The 17,713-nt window shown below is 40.1% G+C and overlaps 2 protein-coding genes across 3 annotated transcripts; one reads left to right on the forward strand and one right to left on the reverse strand.

Moving 5' to 3' along the window:
- Nucleotides 1-16: 16 nt before the first annotated feature.
- Nucleotides 17-5,191, reverse strand: LOC105274771. Its single transcript, XM_026974832.1, has 3 exons — nucleotides 4,841-5,191; nucleotides 4,565-4,729; nucleotides 17-835 (listed from the first exon to the last, which is right to left on the reverse strand). The coding sequence occupies exons 1-3, from the start codon at nucleotides 5,078-5,080 to the stop codon at nucleotides 419-421; spliced, it is 822 nt and encodes a 273-aa protein (XP_026830633.1). The 5' UTR covers nucleotides 5,081-5,191; the 3' UTR covers nucleotides 17-418.
- A 4,713-nt stretch (nucleotides 5,192-9,904) lies between these two features.
- LOC113563360 lies at nucleotides 9,905-16,407 on the forward strand. 2 transcript variants are annotated; one of them, XM_026974834.1, is made up of 3 exons: nucleotides 9,905-10,080; nucleotides 10,305-10,400; nucleotides 15,806-16,407. In XM_026974834.1, exons 2-3 carry the CDS (start codon nucleotides 10,389-10,391, stop codon nucleotides 16,013-16,015), a joined length of 222 nt encoding a protein of 73 aa, XP_026830635.1. In that variant the 5' UTR covers nucleotides 9,905-10,080; nucleotides 10,305-10,388; the 3' UTR covers nucleotides 16,016-16,407. The 2 variants fall into 2 exon arrangements, with proteins under 2 accessions (XP_026830635.1, XP_026830634.1); XM_026974833.1 differs by lacking the exon at nucleotides 9,905-10,080 and having other exon boundaries at nucleotides 10,127-10,400.
- The last annotated feature ends 1,306 nt before the right edge of the window (nucleotides 16,408-17,713 follow it).

Genomic DNA, 17,713 nt, shown 5'->3' on the forward strand with positions numbered 1-17,713 from the left:
TTCGTTCCCTTCTTTCGCTTTCCTGAACCAAATCAAACAATTTTACTTTAACGAAAGTTCAATTTGCTTGAATAAAAATAATGATCAAGTGATATAGTAATATTTAGTATAGTTAAATTCAAGAACAAGTCTTTTTTAATCATTTGCTTATGTTACGACAAGTATAAATGTCGCATGTTTCAGTTTCATTATTTCAGCATGTTTTCAGTTAAATTCTTTGGCTAAGTTTAATCCTGAGTTCGTCTTTAGCCTCAGGTATTCGTGAATGAAGAAAATTGATAAAGCGAAACTCCCCGTACCGTGTACACTCACGATAAAATAAAATACAAAGAAACTTGCGATAAGAAGTTTCGTAAACTGTGCGACTTCAATTATATGAGCAGCGTCTTCTCTGCATGGAGTTGCATTCCACGTCAATTTATAAATAATTTCTGTCGACGAGATCTTTGAAGGTACCTTTTACCATGCTTCTGTAAAAGCTGTCGGTTTGCAGCCTCTCGAAAAGTACAGTGTTATCATTCATGATACCAATGTCGGCATCCTCGATGCTGAATAAATGTAAAACGTAAAGCGCCATCCCCGCCGCGAATTTTCCGAATTTGATGAACTGCTGCGATAACGCCTCGTAAGGAAACAGGATATCGGGATCGTAACCGCATTTCCTAAGGTACTTGGACAATGTTTCGTAATATTCATGGATCAATTGATCGTAATATTTACTTCTCGTTTCCTGTGTGCAGCAGCAAAAGAGTATGTAGACCAGATCTAAAACGGGCGACGCATAACGGCACAACTGAAAGTCTAGGAAACGCAAGTCGCGCGGAGTCTTCCCGTCCTGGAAAAGAAATAACAGCCACAGCGTGGAATATGTCAAAGGTACCCAGTAAGCAAAATGTGTGCAATCTGTCAGCAGATTGGCAACAGATTACTGCAGAAGTCGATAGCAAATTGGCATCCGTTATGTCCGCATTAGGATAGTGATCTGCCAGCAGAGCCTGCTAACGGACTCTGACAGCAGATTGGCGGCAGAAACCGCGCAGGATCTGTAACATCTGACGGCAGATTGACGGCAGATTGACGGCAGAAACCGAACAGAATCTGCAGCTTTTGGCCATTCATATTCACGATGTATTAAAGCATGTGTTTACTTTTAACACACTAGAAATTGTTAAAAGAACGCATTTGTTTGTTTGTTAAATTAAAGTACATTTGGCTTGATGTGTCTTTCTGACAGTTCGTTGCATAATCTCTCTCTTATTGTTAATTTATTCTAATCCGAAGTCCGAATTTTGCTTTCGAACTTCAGATTGCTTGTGGCGTGCGTGAACTATTGGGTCGTCCGGAAAGTTCGTGCCGATTTTGAAGGAAAATTCAAAGGCAACATTTTTTTATGTCGATAAATATTTATTGACTTATGTGTGCACCGTTTTGTTTCACAACCTTTGTCCATCTTTCACGCAACTGGAAGATTTCATTCTCCCAGAACTTCTTAGGTTTCTCGGCGAAAAACTCCTCAAGGTGGTTTTTTATGCCGATCAAAGAGTTGAAGTTCTTACCGCTAAGAGAATTTTGCAAAGATCTAAATAAGTGAAAGTCTGAAGGTGCAATGTCTGGTGAATACGGTGGGTGAGGTAGCACATCCCAGCCAAACTCCAACAATTTTTGTTGGGTAGTCAAAGAAACATGAGGTCTGGCATTGTCCTGATGGAACACGACGCCCTTCCTATTAGCTAATTCTGGACGTTTTTCCTGAATCGCTGTCTTTAATTCGTCCAGTTGCGAGCAGTACTTATCTGCATTTATCGTTTGGTTGTGTGGTAGGAGCTCATAATATAGGATTCCTTTCCAATCCCACCAGACACAGAGCATGGCTTTTTTTGGATGAAGGCCAGCTTTCGGAGTGGTTAATGCTGGTTCATTTCGCTTACCCCAGGATCTTTTTCGTTCTACATTGTTGTAAATGATCCATTTTTCGTCACCCGTCACTAATTGCTTCAAAAATGGTACGTTTTCGTTGCGCTTGTACAGCGAGTCGCAGATGGAAATGCGATCCATTAAATTTTTTCGGCCAAATTATGCGGAACCCATACATCATAGCGACTTACGTAACCAAGCTTCACTACATGATCGTGGACAGTGGTTTTCGATATTTTCAGTATCTCTGTTAATTCACGTGTCGTGTAGCGCGGGTTATTCTCGATTAGTGTCTTGATTTGGTCATCATCAGTAGTAGAGGGTCTGCCCGAGCGTTCTTGGTCTTTAAGGTTAAAATCACCAGCTCTAAACTTAGCGAACCACTTACGCACGGTTCTTTCAGCCAAAGCGCCTTCTCCGTAAACAGAACATATCGAATTTGTTGCTTGTGAGGCATTTTTGCCTTTCCGGTAATAGAAAAGCATCAAGTGTCTAAAATGTTCTTTGTTTTCTTCCATCTTCAAAAGAGTACAAAACTGACACGAATCAATTTATCTGAAACAACTTTTTTCCTAAAGATGCGTTGAAATGCCACCTTTAAGCATATGTATTGGGTCGTCCGGAAAGTTCGTGCCGATTTTGAAGGAAAATTCAAAGGCAACATTTTTTTATGTCGATAAATATTTATTGACTTATGTATGCACCGTTTTGTTTCACAACTTTTGTCCATCTTTTACGCAACTGGAAGATTTCATTCTCCCAGAACTTCTTAGGTTTCTCGGCGAAAAACTCCTCAAGGTGGTTTTTTATGTCGATCAAAGAGTTGAAGTTCTTGCCGCTAAGAGAATTTTGCAAAGATCTAAATAAGTGAAAGTCTGAAGGTGCAATGTCTGGTGAATACGGTGGGTGAGGTAGCACATCCCAGCCAAACTCCAACAATTTTTGTTGGGTAGTCAAAGAAACATGAGGTCTGGCATTGTCCTGATGGAACACGACGCCCTTCCTATTAGCTAATTCTGGACGTTTTTCCTGAATCGCTGTCTTTAATTCGTCCAGTTGCGAGCAGTACTTATCTGCATTTATCGTTTGGTTGTGTGGTAGGAGCCCATAATATAGGATTCCTTTCCAATCCCACCAGACACAGAGCATGGCTTTTTTTGGATGAAGGCCAGCTTTCGGAGTGGTTAATGCTGGTTCATTTCGCTTACCCCAGGATCTTTTTCGTTCTACATTGTTGTAAATGATCCATTTTTCGTCACCCGTCACTAATTGCTTCAAAAATGGTACGTTTTCGTTGCGCTTGTACAGCGAGTCGCAGATGGAAATGCGATCCATTAAATTTTTTCGGCCAAATTATGCGGAACCCATACATCATAGCGACTTACGTAACCAAGCTTCACTACATGATCGTGGACAGTGGTTTTCGATATTTTCAGTATCTCTGTTAATTCACGTGTCGTGTAGCGCGGGTTATTCTCGATTAGTGTCTTGATTTGGTCATCATCAGTAGTAGAGGGTCTGCCCGAGCGTTCTTGGTCTTTAAGGTTAAAATCACCAGCTCTAAACTTAGCGAACCACTTACGCACGGTTCTTTCAGCCAAAGCGCCTTCTCCGTAAACAGAACATATCGAATTTGTTGCTTGTGAGGCATTTTTGCCTTTCCGGTAATAGAAAAGCATCAAGTGTCTAAAATGTTTTTTGTTTTCTTCCATCTTCAAAAGAGTACAAAACTGACACGAATCAATTTATCTGAAACAACTTTTTTCCTAAAGATGCGTTGAAATGCCACCTTTAAGCATATGTATATAAATCGCATGTTTTCAATAACATTGATATATTCAGACATGTTCGAACGCCATCTATTAAAAATCGGCACGAACTTTCCGGACGACCCAATACATGGACGTTGTCCATGGGAGCCTCTGTGCCGCGAGTGCAAAAATTTTCAGAAAAATTAATATTACCGTGCCAAGGCGCGTATATTAACTTATATAACTGTTAGGCTAAATCTTAGCATCGAGTAAGAACTCGACGTGTGCCCCGCATAGCGGTGCGGAGCGAAAACACGTATTCATAGCCGTGTAAATTTGAATGCTGTCAAAAGCTGCGGATCCTGTTCGGTTTCTGCTGCCAATCTGCCGTTAGATTCCGCGCGCGCAGATCTTGCTCGGTTTCTGCTGCCGATCTGCCGTTAGATTCCGCGTGCGCAAATCCTGCTCGGTTTCTGTCGACAATCCGACTTCAAGCCATGTTTGCAGATTCTGCTCGGTTTCTGCCGCCAATCTGTTCTGAGATTTTGCGAGCAGGCTCCGTTACATTTCTGGCACCAATTTGTCGAATTAATCGTTAATAACAACTTCTGTATCAAATTTGTTGTCTTTTGGCTGGCAATAGTTGATAGCAGATAGTTAGCATCATCTGCTCTCGGCAGACTTGGCTATCTGGGTACGTATGCTACGTTAAAATAATGTCGGAATAAAAAATTATATGGAAACATATTAGTAACGGTCGGTCTGCCAGAAATAATAATAGTCGCGGTAAAAGCAAATGCGATACGGACATGGTTCATTGGAAATTTAATAAGATTAAATTATTATAATTAGACTCAATTAGATTTCACGCGCGTGTCGGACCTTAAGTACATACGTACCTTGTCATACTTGAAGAGTATATTATTGGTCCAAGCGTCACCGTGGTTCACGACGGCGTAGGGTTCCGCGAGTGTTCCGTCAACCGCGCTGCACATGTTATCCTTCACATTATCGGCGAATTGCTGGACTCTCTTGACATAGTGCTCGTCCTCGTCCGCTAAAGCCTGCAACATATGGCAAGGTATTAGATGAGCGAGTGAAGAAGAGAACTTTCTCTTAAGTACACATGACGATACGTCGTGAAGCTACGAGGACCGGTGTAACACAAGGTGTACCTTGATCACGACTTTAGCGAGCTCTTTCGAACGAAAGGCATTATTATTGTAGAAGTTTTCGTCGACGAGCGGTTCTTGCATCCGTTGAAATTTTTCAAACATCTCCGGATTCGCGGCGCGTATGACGAAGCTGTACGCGTGTAACTCGCCCAAGCAGCGTAGCGCCAGACTAACGTGCGGATAATCCAGTATCTTGGAACCCTTCATCACGAACCCTTGAAGGGACAGATCTTCCAACATTAGGATCTGCAATAAATTACACGCGTCGTTTATCTAACGTCTACCTTTCTTGTTGTTGTCTGGGATATATTGGGTCATTAAGTATGAAACTTTACAAATAGAACATAAACTTTTGCATTTTTTGGCACATGGACATGATTTATTTTCAATCGAAGTATGCGCCCATATTATCTACACACTTCTGCCATTTTAGTGGTAGTTGGTCTATGCCTCTACTATAGAAGCCAGGAGTACGGGAATCGATAAAGTCGCGGAAGGCTGTTTCGACTGCCTGTTGAGAATTGAAGAATTTTCCCACCAACAAGTTGTCCAAATTCCGGAAGAAGTGATAGTCGGTAGGTGATAGATCTGGTGAATATGGTGGATGACGGAGAGTTTCCAATTCCAACTCCTGTAGCTTTGCCACGGTCAGTCGTGCAGTGTGCGGTCGAGCATTATCATGCAACAGGATTGGCATTGACCGATTGACCAATTTCGGTTGTTTAATAGCAAGTTGTTGCATCATTTCGTCCAGTTGCTTGCAATATACTTCAGCCGTTATCGATGTACCAGGTTTCATAAAGTTGTAGTAGATAACACCTGACCTGGACCACCAAACAGTCACCATAAGCTTCTTCTGTGTAATGTTGGGTTTCGCGTGATGTCTCGGTGGTTCATCAGCGTTCAACCACTGATGTGAGCGTTTACGATTGTCGTAAAGTATCCACTTTTCATCGCAGGTCACAATTCGATTCAAAAAGATTCATTTTTGTGACGGGAAAGCAAAGAAAGGGAAGCCTCTAGACGTTGCGCCTGCTGCGCATCGGTCAATTCGTGCGGGACCCATTTGTCCAACTTCTTTATCTTACCAATTGCAGCTAAATGAACCAATATGGTGGGTATGGAAACATTGAATATCGATGCCAATTCACGTGTACTTTGAGATGGATCGGACTCTACTACGGTTCTTAAGTGATCATTATCCACCTTCGTCTTTGGTCTTCCACGTGGCTCATTAGCGAGGCTAAAATCTCCATCTCTGAAGTTTTTGAACCAATTGCCCACCATTGCTTTAGTAGTTGAACCTTCACCAAATACAGCGTTGATATTACGAGCTGTCTCCGACACTGTGGTTCCACGGCGGAACTCATATTCATAAATCACACGAATTTTGGACTTTTCCATAGTTCTATAAAAAAGAATCCACCAATAAAACTAATGAAGATATTTGAAGAAACAAATATGACATTTGAAGAGCGAACATACATCTATCACACTAACCTAACCTGATACTGACGTCTGGCGCCAAATTTGAGATAACAAATGTTAAAGATGGCGCTTTTACATTTGTAAAGTTTCATACTTAATGACCCAATAGTTGGAGTGTAGGTCCATGAACTCGTACAAATTAATCTCGATAATTATAGCTGCATAAGATCTTCGAAATTTATGATGTGTCTGTCAGGGTGATAAGAATTACGAGTTTATTGGATTCACGTAATATACAGGGTGTTTCCTCTAACCGTAGCACTCAGAACATCTCCGCTTCCTTTGACGATATGAAAAAGTCAAAGGACGAAAATTGTTCGATTCAAAGAGACTAGTACTCTGGTAAGAAAATTATTTTTTTACTGTGACCTTTCACAAGATATCAAGGTCATCAACATTTTTTTAAACGAGATGGTATATTTTCCTTAGCGAAATGATGTAGCTTGTAAAAAAACAAATCCAACCATACAGAATATGTTGACCTTCATTTGCACGGAACATACTCAACGAATCATTTCCTGATGGCTGGATGGACGTGGTGGAAGAATTTCTTGGCCGGCTCGATCACCAGATCTTACGCCTCTTGATTTTTTTCTTTGGGGACGCCTAAAACATGAAGTTTATCGCGATATTCCGACAACACCTGAAGATACGCGAGAAAGAATTCAGCGTGCGTGCACCGCAATTACTCCGGAATCTCTCAAAAACGTAAAACAATCGTTTATTCATCGAATTCGAAAGTGTATCGAAGTAAACGGTGATCATTTGGAACATCTGTAAAAAAGGTATATCTTTGTAGTTATACATACAATAAATAGAGTTTCTTTTCCTAAACGTGATTTTTGTGGTTCAAAGTCATTTGAAGGTCAACATATTCTGTATGGTTGAATTTGTTTTTTTACAAGCTACATCGTTTCGTTAAGGAAAATATACCATCTCGTTTAAAAAAATGTTGATGACCTTGATATCTTGCGAAAGGTCACATTAAAAAATAATTTTCTTACCAGAGTACTAGTCTCTTTGAACCGAACAATTTTCGTCCTTTGACTTTTTCATATCGTCAAAGGAAGCGGAGATGTTCTAAGTGCTACGGTTAGAGAAAACACCCTGTATACAGGGTGTCCCGGGTTTTAACCGACAAACTGCGGGAGCATACTCTACTAGTAGAAATAAGAAAAAATTCTTATATCGAGTTTGCTTAGAAATGCTTTATTACAAAGTTATAAACCAATATTGAAAAGAAATATGAGATAAGTAACAACGGATTTTTTCACAAAATAAAAATTATCTACGCAATGATTTAGTGACGCATTTCAAAATGTTGTCCTTGCACATCGATACAAGCTAGACATCGACGTAGTACAGAATTTGTTACGGTACGACATTCCTGAAAATTTGGTTGCATCTCAGTAACTGAATTAGTAATTCGTTGCTTTAAATCTTCAAGCGAGATTACTTCTGTACTGTAAACTTTATTTTTTAAAGTTCCCCATAAATAAAAATCAAGAAGCGTAAGATCTGGTGATCGAGCCGGCCAAGAAATTCTTCCACCACGTCCAATCCAGCGATCAGGAAATGATTCGTTGAGTATGTTCCGTGCAAATGAAGGTCAACATATTCTGTATGGTTGAATTTGTTTTTTTACAAGCTACATCATTTCGCTAAGGAAAATATACCATCTCGTTTAAAAAAATGTTGATGACCTTGATATCTTGCGAAAGGTCACATTAAAAAATAATTTTCTTACCAGAGTACTAGTCTCTTTGAACCGAACAATTTTCGTCCTTTGACTTTTTTCGTATCGTCAAAGGAAGCGGAGATGTTCTGAGTGCTACAGTTAGAGGAAACACCCTGTATACAGGGTGTCCCGGGTTTTAACCGACAAACTGCGGGAGCATACTCTACTAGTAGAAATAAGAAAAAATTCTTATATCGAGTTTGCTTAGAAATGCTTTGTTACAAAGTTATAAACCAATATTGAAAAGAAATATGAGATAAGTAACAACGGATTTTTTCACAAAATAAAAATTATCTACGCAATGATTTAGTGACGCATTTCAAAATGTTGTCCTTGCACATCGATACAAGCTAGACATCGACGTAGTACAGAATTTGTTACGGTACGACATTCCTGAAAATTTGGTTGCATCTCAGTAACTGAATTAGTAATTCGTTGCTTTAAATCTTCAAGCGAGATTACTTCTGTACTGTAAACTTTATTTTTTAAACTTGCCCATAAATAAAAATCAAGAGGCGTAAGATCTGGTGATCGAGCCGGCCAAGAAATTCTTCCACCACGTCCAATCCAGCGATCAGGAAATGATTCGTTGAGTATGTTCCGTGCAAATGAAGGTCAACATATTCTGTATGGTTGAATTTGTTTTTTTACAAGCTACATCATTTCGCTAAGGAAAATATACCATCTCGTTTAAAAAAATGTTGATGACCTTGATATCTTGCGAAAGGTCACATTAAAAAATAATTTTCTTACCAGAGTACTAGTCTCTTTGAACCGAACAATTTTCGTCCTTTGACTTTTTTCGTATCGTCAAAGGAAGCGGAGATGTTCTGAGTGCTACGGTTAGAGGAAACACCCTGTATAGAAAATGTCTCTTTTATCTCCGCGTGATAAGATAAGATTCACCATAATTATACAGGTTTTACCTTGCTCCGTTTTTCTGCATTGCATGCAGATCGAGCTTCTGTGCCTCTCGCGTGAAAAATCCTTTTATCGAAATGTCAGGGCTATTACGTATTAAAGTTACGTACTGTTCAAGTCAAGTTTTTCAAGAAGTGTACGTTTACTTTCGCGAGCGAGCCATCTAATTACCGGACAGCCTGCTCTATACGTTCATACACACGCACACATATAGGAACACTGCATAATGTACTTAGAATCGATTATATCTGCTTGTATCACCGAATAGAAACTTGAAAAGCGTCGAAAAATTGCGGAAGATACACCGTCGAACATATCGCTCCTGTCGGCTGTTTTCTTATATAAACTTTGTACACGGTAACTTTCGAATGGAGAACCCAAGGGTTGCAATTTAGAGAGAGAGAAAGTCCGAGAACGCCTCTTTCTTCTTTTCTATCGCAACATAAATCTCGATGTCGAGATTAATTGAATTTTAAGATTCCATAATTCGAGAAAACCGTTTGCACGATAAAACGGTGTCCATTTCTAAATGCAGATCAATCACTATCGAAAGATATTGCGTAATTGCAAAGGTTAACCGGGCTAAGGCTCATTTGATAATATTTAAACCAGTTTATAACACGTGCACACATACAGACACGAATGCGTACGTGCATAAAGCACTGGATCAATACGCCTTTACAGTCGCGTTTCCTTTCGCGATGACGTCTGTGCAGATCGTATTCTTTCAATGCGCGAGGCTTATCAAGAAGCTCTAACAGCATTACGAAATTATCATCCTAAAAATATGCAGAATGGACAAAAATACTCAAAGTTATCGCCGACAAGCAAACTGATATAAGTGGCGTTCGTCCACGACCACCGCAGTGACGCCCGGCATTGGCAAGCTCCAGCAGATCACATAAACATCCCACTCGACGAGTCTCCAGCGAGACAGAAGACAGAGCCGTCCGTTGTTATTAGAGCGCTATCTTAACAAACATTCAAGTGACATCGCGCGATTTTCGATTTGCGAGTTATTAGTCGAATTAAGTCTAAATATGGCAAGCGACGACGTCATTTTGGAAGAACGATTACATAATTACCTAACGAGGTATATAAAAAAGTCCAAATTAGTAGCTCCAAAATTTTACCATTACCAACGGTGCCAAAAAAGGTGACAACTATGTCGGTCTCATTTATCGCGTTACAATCGAGAGCAACGAGAATGGCGAGATCGAGAAAAGGCGGTTGATTGTAAAGACCGCTCGCGCAATTCTCATACCCGGAGCGCCGGATTTCACAAACATGTTCCAACGCGAAATGTTCTTCTATCAGGAGGCAGTGCCTACCTTCAGAGAGACTTTAAAGGAACACGGGATCATCGAGCGCTTTCCCACTTTTTACGACGCCGAGGGTGAAATGGGAAAAGAGGTAATTACACGTGCCATCGTTAAATAGTCGATTGCAATCAAGCGTGATACGTGCGAAGAGCGTGTGCGTGTGCGTGCGTAATGTAAATTTTACATTTATTTACGCTCGCACAGCCTGCAATTTCTTCTTTTTTCGAATACGTATCACAGACGCCGAAGTACCCAAAACTGGTTGTACAACGTAACTTCTCTCAAAGGAGCTAAATAAAGAAGAAGAATCTCGAAAACGATATCACGGGACGCAAAGTTTTAAGTTCGTGCGAAACAATTCCAGATGTTGTTCAATTGTGACTCGTGATATCGCTGCACGCTTATCGGTTATCATCTCGGCGATAACTTTGAGTATTTTTGTCCATTCTGCATATTTTTAGGATGATAAATTTCGTAACGCTGTTAGAGCTTCTTGATAAGCCTCGCGCATTGAAAGAATACGATCTGCACAGACGTCATCGCGAAAGGAAACGCGACTGTAAAGGCGTATTGATCCAGTGCTTTATGCACGTACGCATTCGTGTCTGTATGTGTGCACGTGTTATAAACTGGTTTAAATATTATCAAATGAGCCTTAGCCCGGTTAACCTTTGCAATTACGCAATATCTTTCGATAGTGATTGATCTGCATTTAGAAATGGACTCCGTTTTATCGTGCAAACGGTTTTCTCGAATTATGGAATCTTAAAATTCAATTAATCTCGACATCGAGATTTATGTTGCGATAGAAAAGAAGAAAGAGGCGTTCTCGGACTTTCTCTCTCTCTAAATTGCAACCCTTGGGTTCTCCATTCGAAAGTTACCGTGTACAAAGTTTATATAAGAAAACAGCCGACAGGAGCGATATGTTCGACGGTGTATCTTCCGCAATTTTTTCGACGCTTTTCAAGTTTCTATTCGGTGATACAAGCAGATATAATCGATTCTAAGTACATTATGCAGTGTTCCTATATGTGTGCGTGTGTATGAACGTATAGAGCAGGCTGTCCGGTAATTAGATGGCTCGCTCGCGAAAGTAAACGTACACTTCTTGAAAAACTTGACTTGAATAGTACGTAACTTTAATACGTAATAGCCCTGACATTTCGATAAAAGGATTTTTCACGCGAGAGGCACAGAAGCTCGATCTGCATGCAATGCAGAAAAACGGAGCAAGGTAAAACCTGTATAATTATGGTGAATCTTATCTTATCACGCGGAGATAAAAGAGACATTTTCTATACAGGGTGTTTCCTCTAACCGTAGCACTCAGAACATCTCCGCTTCCTTTGACGATACGAAAAAAGTCAAAGGACGAAAATTGTTCGGTTCAAAGAGACTAGTACTCTGGTAAGAAAATTATTTTTTAATGTGACCTTTCGCAAGATATCAAGGTCATCAACATTTTTTTAAACGAGATGGTATATTTTCCTTAGCGAAATGATGTAGCTTGTAAAAAAACAAATTCAACCATACAGAATATGTTGACCTTCATTTGCACGGAACATACTCAACGAATCATTTCCTGATCGCTGGATTGGACGTGGTGGAAGAATTTCTTGGCCGGCTCGATCACCAGATCTTACGCCTCTTGATTTTTATTTATGGGCAAGTTTAAAAAATAAAGTTTACAGTACAGAAGTAATCTCGCTTGAAGATTTAAAGCAACGACTTACTAATTCAGTTACTGAGATGCAACCAAATTTCAGGAATGTCGTACCGTAACAAATTCTGTACTACGTCGATGTCTAGCTTGTATCGATGTGCAAGGACAACATTTTGAAATGCGTCACTAAATCATTGCGTAGATAATTTTTATTTTGTGAAAAAATCCGTTGTTACTTATCTCATATTTCTTTTCAATATTGGTTTATAACTTTGTAACAAAGCATTTCTAAGCAAACTCGATATAAGAATTTTTTCTTATTTCTACTAGTAGAGTATGCTCCCGCAGTTTGTCGGTTAAAACCCGGGACACCCTGTATACAGGGTGTTTCCTCTAACTGTAGCACTCAGAACATCTCCGCTTCCTTTGACGATACGAAAAAAGTCAAAGGACGAAAATTGTTCGGTTCAAAGAGACTAGTACTCTGGTAAGAAAATTATTTTTTAATGTGACCTTTCGCAAGATATCAAGGTCATCAACATTTTTTTTAAACGAGATGGTATATTTTCCTTAGCGAAATGATGTAGCTTGTAAAAAAACAAATTCAACCATACAGAATATGTTGACCTTCATTTGCACGGAACATACTCAACGAATCATTTCCTGATCGCTGGATTGGACGTGGTGGAAGAATTTCTTGGCCGGCTCGATCACCAGATCTTACGCTTCTTGATTTTTATTTATGGGGAACTTTAAAAAATAAAGTTTACAGTACAGAAGTAATCTCGCTTGAAGATTTAAAGCAACGAATTACTAATTCAGTTACTGAGATGCAACCAAATTTTCAGGAATGTCGTACCGTAACAAATTCTGTACTACGTCGATGTCTAGCTTGTATCGATGTGCAAGGACAACATTTTGAAATGCGTCACTAAATCATTGCGTAGATAATTTTTATTTTGTGAAAAAATCCGTTGTTACTTATCTCATATTTCTTTTCAATATTGGTTTATAACTTTGTAATAAAGCATTTCTAAGCAAACTCGATATAAGAATTTTTTCTTATTTCTACTAGTAGAGTATGCTCCCGCAGTTTGTCGGTTAAAACCCGGGACACCCTGTATACAGGGTGTTTCCTCTAAACTGTAGCACTTAGAACATCTCCGCTTCCTTTGACGATACGAAAAAAGTCAAAGGACGAAAATTGTTCGGTTCAAAGAGACTAGTACTCTGGTAAGAAAATTATTTTTTTACTGTGACCTTTCACAAGATATCAAGGTCATCAACATTTTTTTAAACGAGATGGTATATTTTCCTTAACGAAACGATGTAGCTTGTAAAAAAACAAATTCAACCATACAGAATATGTTGACCTTCAAATGACTTTGAACCACAAAAATCACGTTTAGGAAAAGAAACTCTATTTATTGTATGTATAACTACAAAGATATACCTTTTTTACAGATGTTCCAAATGATCACCGTTTACTTCGATACACTTTCGAATTCGATGAATAAACGATTGTTTTACGTTTTTGAGAGATTCCGGAGTAATTGCGGTGCACGCACGCTGAATTCTTTCTCGCGTATCTTCAGGTGTTGTCGGAATATCGCGATAAACTTCATGTTTTAGGCGTCCCCAAAGAAAAAAATCAAGAGGCGTAAGATCTGGTGATCGAGCCGGCCAAGAAATTCTTCCACCACGTCCATCCAGCCATCAGGAAATGATTCGTTGAGTATGTTCCGTGCAAATGAAGGTCAACATATTCTGTATGGTTGGATTTGTTTTTTTACAAGCTACATCATTTCGCTAAGGAAAATATACCATCTCGTTTAAAAAAATGTTGATGACCTTGATATCTTGTGAAAGGTCACAGTAAAAAAATAATTTTCTTACCAGAGTACTAGTCTCTTTGAATCGAACAATTTTCGTCCTTTGACTTTTTCATATCGTCAAAGGAAGCGGAGATGTTCTGAGTGCTACGGTTAGAGGAAACACCCTGTATATTACGTGAATCCAATAAACTCGTAATTCTTATCACCTGACAGACACATCATAAATTTCGAAGATCTTATGCAGCTATAATTATCGAGATTAATTTGTACGAGTTCATGGACCTACACTCCAACTATTGGGTCATTAAGTATGAAACTTTACAAATGTAAAAGCGCCATCTTTAACATTTGTTATCTCAAATTTGGCGCCAGACGTCAGTATCAGGTTAGGTTAGTGTGATAGATGTATGTTCGCTCTTCAAATGTCATATTTGTTTCTTCAAATATCTTCATTAGTTTTATTGGTGGATTCTTTTTTATAGAACTATGGAAAAGTCCAAAATTCGTGTGATTTATGAATATGAGTTCCGCCGTGGAACCACAGTGTCGGAGACAGCTCGTAATATTAACGCTGTATTTGGTGAAGGTTCAACTACTAAAGCAATGGTGGGCAATTGGTTCAAAAACTTCAGAGATGGAGATTTTAGCCTCGCTAATGAGCCACGTGGAAGACCAAAGACGAAGGTGGATAATGATCACTTAAGAACCGTAGTAGAGTCCGATCCATCTCAAGTACACGTGAATTGGCATCGATATTCAATGTTTCCATACCCACCATATTGGTTCATTTAGCTGCAATTGGTAAGATAAAGAAGTTGGACAAATGGGTCCGCACGAATTGACCGATGCGCAGCAGGCGCAACGTCTAGAGGCTTCCCTTTCTTTGCTTTCCCGTCACAAAATGAATCTTTTTGAATCGAATTGTGACCTGCGATGAAAAGTGGATACTTTACGACAATCGTAAACGCTCCCATCAGTGGTTGAACGCTGATGAACCACCGAGACATCACGCGAAACCCAACATTACACAGAAGAAGCTTATGGTGACTGTTTGGTGGTCCAGGTCAGGTGTTATCTACTACAACTTTATGAAACCTGGTACATCGATAACGGCTGAAGTATATTGCAAGCAACTGGACGAAATGATGCAACAACTTGCTATTAAACAACCGAAATTGGTCAATCGGTCAATGCCAATCCTGTTGCATGATAATGCTCGACCGCACACTGCACGACTGACCGTGGCAAAGCTACAGGAGTTGGAATTGGAACTCTCCGTCATCCACCATATTCACCAGATCTATCACCTACCGACTATCACTTCTTCCGGAATTTGGACAACTTGTTGGTGGGAAAATTCTTCAATTCTCAACAGGAGTCGAAACAGCCTTCCGCGACTTCATCGATTCCCGTACTCCTGGCTTCTATAGTAGAGGCATAGACCAACTACCACTAAAATGGCAGAAGTGTGTAGATAATATGGGCGCATACTTCGATTGAAAATAAATCATGTCCATGTGCCAAAAATGCAAAAGTTTATGTTCTATTTGTAAAGTTTCATACTTAATGACCCAATATATCCCAGACAACAACAAGAAAGATAGACGTTAGATAAACGACGCGTGTAATTTATTGCAGATCCTAATGTTGGAAAGATCTGTCCCTTCAAGGGTTCGTGATGAAGGGTTCCAAGATACTGGATTATCCGCACGTTAGTCTGGCGCTACGCTGCTTGGGCGAGTTACACGCGTACAGCTTCGTCATACGCGCCGCGAATCCGGAGATGTTTGAAAAATTTCAACGGATGCAAGAACCGCTCGTCGACGAAAACTCTACAATAATAATGCCTTTCGTTCGAAAGAGCTCGCTAAAGTCGTGATCAAGGTACACCTTGTGTTACACCGGTCCTCGTAGCTTCACGACGTATCGTCATGTGTACTTAAGAGAAAGTTCTCTTCTTCACTCGCTCATCTAATACCTTGCCATATGTTGCAGGCTTTAGCGGACGAGGACGAGCACTATGTCAAGAGAGTCCAGCAATTCGCCGATAATGTGAAGGATAACATGTGCAGCGCGGTTGACGGAACACTCGCGGAACCCTACGCCGTCGTGAACCACGGTGACGCTTGGACCAATAATATACTCTTCAAGTATGACAAGGTACGTATGTACTTAAGGTCCGACACGCGCGTGAAATCTAATTGAGTCTAATTATAATAATTTAATCTTATTAAATTTCCAATGAACCATGTCCGTATCGCATTTGCTTTTACCGCGACTATTATTATTTCTGGCAGACCGACCGTTACTAATATGTTTCCATATAATTTTTTATTCCGACATTATTTTAACGTAGCATACGTACCCAGATAGCCAAGTCTGCCGAGAGCAGATGATGCTAACTATCTGCTATCAACTATTGCCAGCCAAAAGACAACAAATTTGATACAGAAGTTGTTATTAACGATTAATTCGACAAATTGGTGCCAGAAATGTAACGGAGCCTGCTCGCAAAATCTCAGAACAGATTGGCGGCAGAAACCGAGCAGAATCTGCAAACATGGCTTGAAGTCGGATTGTCGACAGAAACCGAGCAGGATTTGCGCACGCGGAATCTAACGGCAGATCGGCAGCAGAAACCGAGCAAGATCTGCGCGCGCGGAATCTAACGGCAGATTGGCAGCAGAAACCGAACAGGATCCGCAGCTTTTGACAGCATTCAAATTTACACGCTCATGAATACGTGTTTCCGCTTCCGCACCGCTATGCGGGGCACGACTCGATCTTACTCGACTCTAATGATTAGGCCTAACGAGTTATATAAGTTAATATACCGCCTTGCACGCTAATATTAATTTTTCTGAAAATTTTGGGCACTCGCGGCACAGAGGCTGCCCATGGACAACGTCCATGATTGTGGTCGTCCGGAAAGTTCGTGCCGATTTTAATAGATGGGGTTCGAACATGTCTGACATATTCAAGGTTATGAAAAATGCGATTATATACATATGCTCTAAAGGTGGCAGTTTCAACCATCTTTAGGAAAAAGTTGTTCAATAATAAATTCGATTCGTGTCATTTGTACTCTTTTGAAGATGAAGAAAACAAAAAACATTTTAGACACTGGGATGCTTTTCTGATTACCGAAAGGAAAAAGCTCACAAGCAACAAATTCGATATGTTCTGATTTCGGAGAAGGCGCTTGCTGAAAAACTCGTGCTAAGTGGTCGCTAAGGTTAGAGCCTGGTGATTTTAACCTAAAGACCAAAGAACGCTCGGGCAGACTCTCTACTACTGATGATGACCAAATCAAGACACTGACGAGAATAACCCGCCTACACGACACGTGAATTAGCACGAGATTAACTAGAAATATCGAAAACCCACTGTCCACGATAATGTAGTGAAGGCTTGGTTACGTAAGTCGCATGATGTTATGGGTTCCGCATAATTTGGCCGAAAAAAATTTAATGGATCGCATTTCCCATCCGACTCGCGACAAGCGCAACGAAAACGTACCATTTTTGAACACATTAGTGACGGGGTGCACGAAAAAATGATCATTACAAACAATGTAGAACGAAAAAAGATCCTGGGGTTAAGCGAAATGAACCAGCATTAAACCACTCCGAATAGCTAGGCCTTCATCCAAAAAAAAAGCCCACATGCTCTGTGTCTGGTGGCGATTGGAAAGCAAATCCTATATTAGGCCCTACCACACCAACCTAAAACCGATAAATGCAGATAAGTACTGCTCCGCAACTGGACGAATTAAAGACAGCGATTCAGGGGAAAACACGTCCAGAATTAGCGTAATAGGAAAGGGCGTCGATGTTCCATCAGGACAATGCCAGACCTCATGTGCTTTGACTAGCCCAACAAAAATTGTTGGATTTGGCTGGG

The sequence above is a fragment of the Ooceraea biroi genome, chromosome 14 (genome assembly GCF_003672135.1).
Source record: "Ooceraea biroi isolate clonal line C1 chromosome 14, Obir_v5.4, whole genome shotgun sequence".
NCBI classification, from domain to species: domain Eukaryota; kingdom Metazoa; phylum Arthropoda; class Insecta; order Hymenoptera; family Formicidae; genus Ooceraea; species Ooceraea biroi.